The following is a 10,854-nucleotide window of genomic DNA, read 5'->3' on the forward strand; positions in this document are numbered from 1 at the left end:
TATAATTCAGTACGAAATGTTTTTATTATAGTACTACTTTTATAACGTTCTCAATAATAGTCACGTCTTAAAAACTACATATCCCCTAATCCCTCGTTCTCCAGCCCAGCTAGCATTAAGCGGTTTGCTTAAGTAGCGAGCTAGCTCCTTTCTGTCAGCTAAAACGTATGAGGGATTCATCCTTGGTTGTCGTAACAATTAATTTACTATTTAAGTTAATTTATTTGATTTAAATTTAATTAATTTAAGTAGCTAGTTGGACATATGCTAAGGTTGAGCTGAAAGATGGGTTTTTTGGGTCATGTAGTTTTTTTATGCCGTAGCTGTACTGAAAAACGTATTATAAAGTACTACAATCAAACACTACATATCCCATCGACCCAACTCTCTATCAGCTAGCTTTATTTTAAAGATAAAATCAGTTATTTCCTCACTGGCGAAAATAATCTTAGGTCTGTCCTCGTTATTTGTTCGCTAAATTGCTGATTAGCTTGTGTTTGTGCAGCCGGAAGGCCCGAATGAAAAGGCGGTATTTGATTGGTCCAGACGATCTAACGGATAAAACAGGACGACAAAAAGCAATTAAAAGTCCCATATGTTTTCAATATTTGTTGTACCTAAATATCTCGTGATTTTAATAAACCTTGTCTAATCAGCTATAACTTCAAAATAAAAATATTCACAGGTCCTTTACATCCAATACTTTACAAGGTTTCTGACATTCACAGTCATTTAAGAAAAGAAAACATAACGCAGGAATTAGATATAAAATGTTGCAGATACTACTACTATGTTTTATTCTGTAAAAGAATTAAGCTCTTTATCCTTGACCCTAACTGGAATAAAACACTTAATGAAGATGAATGAATAAATGATTCAAATAATAATGGTTTATTTTTATGCCTTTTAAAACACTGAATGAAGACAAATGTCAATAACTAGTCATAAAACTTATTATTATAAATTTATCACTTTAAACATAGTTTTATGTGATGAATTTTTTTTTTTTTGACAAATCAGAATTTCATAATGAGATGGATTACTTGGTTTTTCCTGCAGGAAACAAAAAAAAAAAACACTAAAATGATTTAAAGTGGGATAAACAGTCCTAACAAACCAAAATTTATATTAATATTATTTTAAATATTGTTTAAATTAATCACACTTTAAATAGGTCTTTTATTTTTACATCCTGAAATGTCACTCGTTCCCGTCCACTCTTACAGCGTGGCACTTCCGGAAAGGGGCGTGGCGCCATCGTATGTGGGCGGGGCTTAAAGTCGAACAGGAAAGTGAGTCGCTACTTCCTCGGCGTTCAGAGAAACGGTAAAAAAATATATAAATATCTTTGTTTTCTAATTGAAGTTGTTTAAATGAATTAACTGTTCGCTGAGGGCTGGTGGTTTTATAAACCTTATTCATTTATTAGCGCTTATTTGCGTTTGCTAGCACTGAGCTGGCGTTAGTTACCGTTAGCCCGCTACCGCTGTTAGCCGGTTAGCTTAGCAGTTTTCAGAAACTTAATGGCTATTTAGGAAGAGTAGTTATAAGGTAAGATTGTGTATTTAAATATAGGCAATATTTTCGCATTTAAAGTTTATTTAGTGTAAATAAAGCGTGTACGCGGTTAGGTAAAGTGAAGGTGTTGGTGCTTTACAGGCCTCGGGATGGGCCGATAGCGCGCGTGTGCTTTTTGTTGTTTTTCTTTTTTTTTCTTTCCTTTTTTTTAAACATCCGGGTATTTTGTCGTTTACTCTCGTGCAGTTATTTTCCGAATCTTCTGATTTGGAATCGCACTTTCCTTTACTTATTGACATCACAACACCACAAATACACTTAATGAATGAATTTAATAATAATAATAATAATGATAATGCAACTAACGATTATTTTGGTAATCGATTAATCTGATGGTTGATTTTTTAAATGCTGGATTGATTCACTTGTACACAGACCTGGAAGACCTGTAGAACACGATTTAAAAAAAAGACTTAGCAAAGTACATATATATATATATAAAAAAAATGGTGGTATATATATATATATATATATATATATATATATATATATATATATATATATATATATTTTTTTTTTTTTTTTTTTTTTGAAGTCACTGAGAAAACTCGTTTGGAAACCTGACTTCCGGCCCGGAGTGCGTGTTTGGGGTTTGGATGCCTCTCCTGTCTGTCATTTTATAGAGACTCTACTTTACAGGCCACATAATCTTACATTAATTAATGGCCTAATTAATATACATTGCTGGCTTTAAAGGAAATGAAACAAAGTGTTTATCAACTGGTTTAACTTCTTATAAGGTGATTAATTTGTTTTGCAACTTGCAGTGAAGTGTCTCAGGCTTCTCAAACTTTTAGACTCCATGCCCCCTTTAACTGTCAAAATAATAATAATAATAATCACGGTCCCCTCAGGACAGATTTATTTTACAAAGTAATTATTTAAAAAAGACAGGGTTTTTTTTTGTACAATAATGTAATAGTAATTTGGCTATTTATTAAAACCAGAGTGTTTTTTTTTTTTTTTTCTTAAATTTTTAAAACTTTGAACCATTTTTAAAATTAAAAATGTCATTAGATTCCATTTGATGTTATTTATAGATATAATAACACTGACAGTGGTCAATTATGATTTCCATTACTGTAATATAACAACAATAATAATAAAAATAAATAAATAAATTGCAAACTCTTTAAGTGTGCTTTACAGAACCCTGGTGGATCATCCCACTCTGAGGAGCAGGGACCGAGATCAGCTAATCAATAATGAAACTCATTGCCAGTTATTTTTATTATCGAATTTTGTCGATTTAGTCATTCCAGCCTTAAATAATCACAATAATGATGATGTTGCTGCTACTACTGTTCCTACTACTACAATTAATAATAATAATAATATAATATTAAAGCAGGACGACTTGTGGGGAAATGCAGAGATTAGATAAACACACTGCATGTATCGTGAACACAGAAAGCTTTGATTGCCTTTGTGTTACTTTGAGGACTCACTTTCCAAAGCATAATGTTAGGGATGGCTGAAGCTTCATGAAGCTTTGAGACTTTCCCCTGATTGTGCTGGGAAATGTTTCAAACCCTCATACTATTGAAAACAGCAACATCTTTTGATTTGAAAAAAATTGATATATAGCATCGATAAACTTAAGAGCGTTGATTAAGCTGCTTCGGATAAAGCAGCTGCACACTTCATTGATATAAACGTTCAGTTAGAAATAGAAATAGAAGCCTGACAAAGCTACGTGCTGATTATCATCTGAGCTCCTTTACTTATGTGACGATACAGTAAAATAATGTTTAACTGGTGGTACAGAAAGTCTCAGCGCTCAACCAATCCAACGAACGACCCATGAAGTAAGGCGGGGTTCTGAACTTTCCAGCACGTGAAACGAAGCGGTTATGTGATTGGCCTCGTTTGTCATCGATCACAGAAAACCTCGATACGGAGCTTCAACGAGATTTAGATAAACACACACTTGGGGTTGTGCTGTTATAGGAAAATAATCAACAGCAGGCTGATGTGATGAAGCAGAGTTACTGATACGACCTCGAAGTGTTTTATTCCTTGTATACCACCGCAGTTTGCCTGTGATTTCATATATTTACTTGCAGTGACACATTGTACTTCTTATCCATTTAGAGTTACATTTAATGTTGTGGAACGTCCATGAAACAAGTGAGTTCCTGTTCTCACTTACGTTATAGCAGCTATGAACAGGCGTTCCCTCACCAGCCTCTGTTTTTTTTTCTGTCTCTTTCTTCAAGTTTTTAGGACAAAAATCACAGTTTTTCATTAAGAAAGCGTGAATGCTTCTGTCCTGAAGATGCCAGAAACTTCAAAAAAAGAAAAAAGTTTTACTTCTGACTGTTACAAAGTGCTGAGACTGGAGGCTTTTTCCATACATGTTAAATAAACATCTCCTCACAGAAAACGTCACTATATTATGCTTATACATGTATTAAATCTGTTCTGGGATTTTTTTTTTTTTCCACAGCTGTGTGAAAATCTTTTGCTTATAAATTAGCAATCATGCGAGAATGCAATTTTAAAAAGTTAGTCGCGTTTAGTTCAGTAGTTTGGGGTTTGTGACATATTCAGTGATCAGTAACGAGGTGATTTTTCATGACTCTGTTTGTTAACATAAGCATATAAACGTATAACACATAGTTATATGTAAACATATAATCACAGTGCTTGCTTTATCCGCTCAGGCTTGACGATATTATACTGTAAGGTTTGTTTTTAATTTTTAACCATGAAGCATGGCTTCTAGGAAATGAGACTTCCTGTAACTCATCTTTCCTAATAGCTCTGGTTTCCGTTGCCACACCCAGTTTAGTTTAGTGTCTTTCCCGCTCACCAGATTAAACTCATCGCTTCAGTTCCTCAGCGCGCTTGGAGACTTACAGCGAGTTCGTTAGTGTGTTTGTGCAGGAAAAACACAAAAATATAGCATCAGGACTCAAAAGATGAGCTACAAAAGATCATTAAAATAAATACAAATATTGAATAAATGATCAGAATACGTGACGTATGTATGTGTGTGTTTTAGTCTCTGTTTTTTTCCCCCCTCTCTGTAACTACTTCTTGTTCCTCGTATAACTACTCAGAAGCTCAGAACAGTAACGGAGGCAAATACACAAACTGTGTTTTTCACAGATATTTAAGGTCTTTTCAGGAATTCAATTAGAAGAATGTACCATGTGTTAACTTTAGCACTCTGGAACAAATGCCGAATTTCTTTTCATGCTTTTCTGCCAGTTTCTCTACTTCAGCTTTAAGGATTTAAAACGCTGTTTGCTTTGCACTCTGTTTTATTCTGTTAATAATTTATTCTCCAATATTACTTATATTACTATAAGACCAAGTCTTTGAGCTGTATCAGCCTGAAACTGATATATTTTCTGTTCCACTCATATTATTTATACACGCTGTGAAGCATGTGACCAATTTTTCCTTTTCCATGCCGAGTATCTGGATGTGAAGATCGTTATTTCTGTCTTAAGCTCATGCTTAATGCTGCATTTTTAAAATAAAATGCTGCATTTTTTAAATAATATATCAGTATTGCAATAAATTATGTTCAAAAATGCACTTTTCTGAGATATCACGGAAAGCATCAGTGTTTTTGGAAAAATTGTAAATCTCTGAGCAGAAGCAGCTGGTTACAATTTTGTAATTTAAATTCTAAAAAAAAAAAAATTTCCCTTGTTTTCAGTGTTAAAAAATATATTTATGTAGACGTTAAATAAAAGTGCGATTGAACTTTAACAGTAACTGTAATGTAACACTGCTGTTTTGCTGGCAGCTTATCACTGATTGTAGATATGATATTTTTGTAATATCACCTATCCATAAATACCAGCAATCAGGGTGTTAAAAAGCAGAAAAAATCCCAGAAGCTGGTTACAAGTGGGCTGTAGCTGCTCATATAGGACTGCAAAACAGGAGAACAGGAAACATGTGATTATGGGATACAGTATCATTTATTTTTGTTGATCTTAAAGCTGCGGACACCATGTTTTCCAACAGACATGTAAATTGTCTGAATACAATCATCAGTCATCATAGCAGCCTATAGCAGGTATTTCTGATCTGGATTGTGTCGCAAAATGAACAAAATCGGATCAGAGTTCTCTATTGAAAAGAGCCACTACAGGAAGTTTACTTTTACCTCATCCACTGCCTTAACACTTTAATTTTATTAGAGGAATTATGGGTGACATCATGACATGATGCATCATGATGCAAAAATGTGAAATCTGCATTCTGTTAATTACACATTTATGCAGTTGCACTGTTTGAACACCACAAGTCCCAATCTGTACAACCGGTAGAGTTAAAATATACAGAGATCACGCTGGTCGAATGATGGAGTTCTGTTGTGGAGATCATCTGCACTTGTGAAGAGCGATATCTCCAGATTGCAACGACCAACACAATATACGTCATAGGTTCACATGCCCACATTATAACGGTTAAAAGAGCTCTTCAGTAGCTTTCAAACAACACCAGAATCCACAGATATTGGGCATTTTAGCCGACCTTGGAGCTCTATTTCTGCATGTTAATATATGGTGAACCTGTAGTATGTTTTGTTTACGATATTAAACCTCTGTTTGTAGCAATTTTTAATGTATTTGGTTTTGTACAGAAAAAATGCACATCGGTTTGCTTTTTTATGATTCAGAAATTAATGAGTCTTTTCAGTCGTAATTTTTCTTCATTCAAATCTTGTTCAGAATATTCTGAGAATCTAATTGAATCGAATCAAACCATGACCACAGAGTATCATTATACCCCTAATGAGAATTTTGTGAATTGAGGTTAAAGTCAGTCCTACCACATGCGTGTGCCATAATAACTCTGCTGTACAGTCCAGTGCCGACTAAAAATTGGATCTTTGTTTGCTTATACATTTATTTATTTGATGATCACCTTTATTTAGTCAGGCAGAATTTAATCCAGTTTACTAGAAACCACTGCGAGGTAATAGCAAGGAGAGAGAATAAAATTTAAAAACCATAAACAGGCACAATCCTCAGATTGTGGTTTAAACATTTGGATGGGCAGTTTTTACACATCATTTGGACAGATATTCTTTGACAATATGTTTATTATTATCCAAAATGTATTTTTTTTGTGCATCATATACTGTTTTTTTTTTCTTTCTTTCTTTTTCTTTTTCTCCTCTCTCTTTCAGTAATAAGGAGAATTAGACAATAAATACAAAGTGGATGAATGAAAAAAGGTTAAAAATTCCAAAGTAAGTGACTGTCCTTCTAATTTTTCGTCTTTAATGATTTCAGATGGCGGCGATCCGTAAGAAGCTGGTAATCGTTGGGGACGGCGCTTGTGGAAAGACGTGCTTACTGATCGTGTTCAGTAAAGACCAGTTCCCCGAGGTTTACGTTCCCACCGTGTTCGAGAATTACGTCGCCGACATCGAGGTGGATGGAAAGCAGGTACAAAAGACGGGGGATTGACTAAAAACAAATCGTTACATTAAATATGGAAGCTCTGAATTCCTCTTAAAATTAGAATTTGGAGAGAGAGGGAAAATAATTTAATGGAAAAACTTTCCTTTTGGTTCTGTCAGAGCAAGTCTGATATCAGAGCAAGTCTGATAATAATAATATTTATTCATTATTTCACTAAATCTTTAATTGATCACTTTATCGAGTCACTAATTAATAGGATTTTCGATTCATAAATTTATCAATCCCTTGATTGATTCAGGAAATGACTGAACAATTTATTGAGTCATTTATTCTCTGTACATTAATTGCGTTATTAATTAAACAATATATTCCTCTATTCATTCATTGTTTCATCATCTTAAAAAGCAGCGTTCGGTTCAGTAATACTGTGTATGCTGATGCTCAGGTGACAAATTAAAGGAAAAAAAATGCCAGTGTGAAGGTCATGGCATATGATTTACACCGTTTTCAACCTCATCAAACCTTTCAGTTAGCTCTCATGCCCTGTGGATGGGGATGGAGTCATTGTGGAAGAGACCACGCCCATCATGGTGGAAATGTTTGATCGTAGGATAAAGGGGATCGGGCAGAAGAAATGCAGTTTTGATTTGCAGTGACGCGTCACTCTAAGAGGAGCCATGACAGAGCCATGGGGTTTTCCTTTAATTTGTCACTTGTCTGTATGTGCTGAGGAAGAAAGTGATAAACATGGCCGCCACTGATGTTTCTTGCAGGATTTATTGTGAGTGTAATCGAGCTTGTGCATATGTGTGTGTGTGTGTGTGTGTGTGTGTGTGTGTGTGTGTGTGTGGTTATGCGCAGGTGGAGCTCGCTCTGTGGGACACTGCCGGTCAGGAGGATTACGATCGCCTGAGGCCGCTCTCATACCCGGACACAGACGTCATCCTCATGTGCTTCTCTATAGACAGTCCTGATAGCTTGGGTGAGCCATGTCTGAGATAATAAACAGAAAGAAATATATAATCCTGATGTTTTTCCCACAACCAAGAACATGGCAGGAAAGAGAATAAAGTGTGGGAGGAAAATCAAAGCGCACAGATGTCCCACATTAGCCACGGTGCTACTGTATATCGTTATTTACGAGAAATTCTAGAGAGTTTAATTCCTCTGAGTGTGCGATTAATTTCAACTTTAATATTCTTCATTTTGTTATCTTTCAGAGAATATTCCGGAGAAGTGGACGCCAGAAGTGAAGCATTTCTGTCCGAACGTTCCCATCATCCTCGTGGGGAACAAGAAGGACCTGCGTAACGACGAGCACACTCGACGAGAGCTGTCCAAAATGAAACAGGTGCACTTTCCGTTTCGGTTTGTTTATCGTTTTATACAGTGAGTCGGACCACTGCGTTATCAGATGTGGTTACAGGATGTTAATGTGCTGACCAATTGACACACTCACCAATTTCTCTTCAAGCATGTAGCTGAAGCAATTAGGGCTGTGCTTAACGCATCATTTTAAATATCTGAACACCTGTAAAAGTTAATTAACCACTAGAAAGGTGCCATGATCTACAATTTAGCTGTAGCAATTACGATTTAGATGAAAACTGCAGTTTTCTGCTTTCTCAGTTAAAGCAGCAGTAAGACCAAACCCTAATAAAAAAATTCACCTGGCAGACAAAAAAAGAGTTCACTGAAAAGGAGACAGGACATGAAAAACTTACATTTGCTCTTGGTAAGGATTATTTTCACTTTGTGCTGAATTTATCTGGGAGAACTTGTGCTGTGTTCAACTTACACCGGATGTGGGAAATCGGAACTCGGCAGTTAGGCCATTATGTCATTTTCGAGCTTGGTGCACCTTTTATTAGTAACAAGCGAGTCAGATAACAGTGATGAGTGATGTACACCATATGTCCCAAAGTATGTGAACACCTGACTATCACAGCCATATGTGAGATTCCAGATTAAACTGGAATTCCGTGTTGAGGGAGCGTTTTCTTTATTGTTTTCCTAGACGGAGATTGGGAATTCTGAGTTACAAGCTTTAGTCGAAACAGCATTTGATCTGTGAATTCAGGAGCCTCTGTTTTTTGAGCCAATAGAAAACAAGAAGGTGGGACTGTGGGCTTCACTAGTTAGTTTGTAAAAAAATGGAGGAGTGGGGAAACTCTAAAAACTTCCCATTTGCATAAAGTTGCCCAAGTCAGCTCCGCCTACTTGGTTCAGTTGGTTGCTCCGCCTCCTGGTCCTGTGAATCCTGAACACTCTTTTGTCACATAGTGATTTGTGAGCTCACTTTCAGACACGACTGCACAAATCATTTTGCTGATAATTTATTCATTGTCTGTTACAGGAGCCTGTAAAACCAGAAGAAGGTCGCGACATGGCGAACCGGATCAACGCTTTCGGTTATTTAGAATGCTCAGCGAAGACGAAAGACGGCGTGAGGGAAGTGTTTGAAATGGCCACCAGGGCGGCGCTGCAGGCCAAGAAGCGCGGCAAGAAGAACGGCTGCCTGTTATTATAGACATCAAACCAAACTACGGGCTGGTCGGAGGATCTTTAACTCTGCCATCGTGAAACAGGGAGGGAGGGCGGGGTTTAATTCCCACGATACTGATACGGCCAATCAGAGACGGGGATTTAGAGAAACCGTGATCCATGATAAGGACGTCTGAAACAGCTTAGCGATTTGGATAACGGCATTATTTTTGTCATTATGAAGCCCAGAATAGGGCCCCGTTCCAATAATGGTTTTAATACACCCTTGTCCACTTTCCCTTGGTTGAGCCCACTTGGTCACCTTAAGGGCGCTGCTGCATCATCAACATGGCTGACAATGCAAGCAATGAAAAATCTTCTAACATTTAATGGTCTTTTGGGAGGGTTTATGACTCGACATCTCCATGATCATTATTTTACTCTGCTAGCCAATTACCAAGCATGATGGTCAACATACTCGCTAGTTCACAAGCCAGTCAGAGTCTGTGTTTAAGGGGAAGTGAACAGGGGTGTTGTGGAACACAGAGCAGGGTTATTTTAACACTTCCTCTGAACGTTTGAGGTTAGGTTTTTAAAAGGAATCTGTCATTAGGACTTTTCATTTTATTTTTTTATTTTTTTTTTTTTCCTTCCACTGGTCTTCGTCCTGATCTCTCCTCCTGTCTTCAGTGACCGTGTTGAACTGACTGTACGTATGTTTGTATATGTGTGTATATGAATGCATGCGCATCTTTCTTTGTAAATGAGTGTATTTTGACTTCTTTTTTTTCTCTGTTTCTTTTTCTTACCTTTTTTTTTTTTTTTTCTTCCCCATACCTGGCATCTTACAGGATTCTGGGCTGTACATTAGTGACCTAATACATTTGGCATTTGGTTTCATGTTATTTAAAAGCATACAGTTTTTTAATCGTTGCATTTAGAAAATAAAAATTTAATGGAAAAAGCCAAAATTTGTCTTCTTTTCTTTGACTCTTTTTATATAACTGATGAGCAAGGGACTCATTCTTTTTTTTTTCCTCCAAATAAATGATCCAACACTCATAAAGGTGTAAATTATACTACTCTGTCCATACCGGATTAACACTGTGCTCTTTTTATTTACTATATTATTATAGTTGGTTTTATTCATTTCTGTGAGTTACATATTCAGTTAAAGCTGAATTTGACTTGTAAGATGTAATGTTAAGGTTAAGGTATACAGAGGTGCTGTTGGGGGCATTTATTTTTGCTGTCATGGTTTGTCTCAACTTGTAACTGGAAATAAATACTGCAGTTCTTCTGACTGATCACCTTTATCCTACCATGAAACGTTTCTATCTTGATGGGCGTGGCCTCTTCCAGGATGCCCCGCCCCCATCCACAGAACACGAGGGCT

The 10,854-nt window shown here is 36.4% G+C and overlaps 1 protein-coding gene across 1 annotated transcript; it reads left to right on the top strand.

Annotated features, from left to right (window-relative positions):
* Positions 1-1,183: 1,183 nt before the first annotated feature.
* Positions 1,184-10,429, top strand: rhoac (ras homolog gene family, member Ac). The gene is made up of 5 exons (XM_026945041.3): positions 1,184-1,326; positions 6,843-6,998; positions 7,836-7,956; positions 8,195-8,325; positions 9,331-10,429. Exons 2-5 carry the CDS (start codon positions 6,843-6,845, stop codon positions 9,502-9,504), a joined length of 582 nt encoding a protein of 193 aa, XP_026800842.1. The 5' UTR covers positions 1,184-1,326; the 3' UTR covers positions 9,505-10,429.
* Positions 10,430-10,854: the final 425 nt, after the last annotated feature.

This window comes from Pangasianodon hypophthalmus, chromosome 16 (assembly GCF_027358585.1).
Source record: "Pangasianodon hypophthalmus isolate fPanHyp1 chromosome 16, fPanHyp1.pri, whole genome shotgun sequence".
NCBI classification, from domain to species: Eukaryota; Metazoa; Chordata; class Actinopteri; order Siluriformes; family Pangasiidae; genus Pangasianodon; species Pangasianodon hypophthalmus.

Bases quoted from the DNA above. Each gene is read 5' to 3' on its own strand.
- rhoac (XM_026945041.3), top strand. From the start codon at position 6,843: ATGGCGGCGATCCGTAAGAAGCTGGTAATCGTTGGGGACGGCGCTTGT. The intron at 6,999-7,835 runs GTACAAAAGACG...GGTTATGCGCAG, and splicing joins TCGAGGTGGATGGAAAGCAG to GTGGAGCTCGCTCTGTGGGA. The intron at 8,326-9,330 runs GTGCACTTTCCG...TGTCTGTTACAG, and splicing joins AGCTGTCCAAAATGAAACAG to GAGCCTGTAAAACCAGAAGA.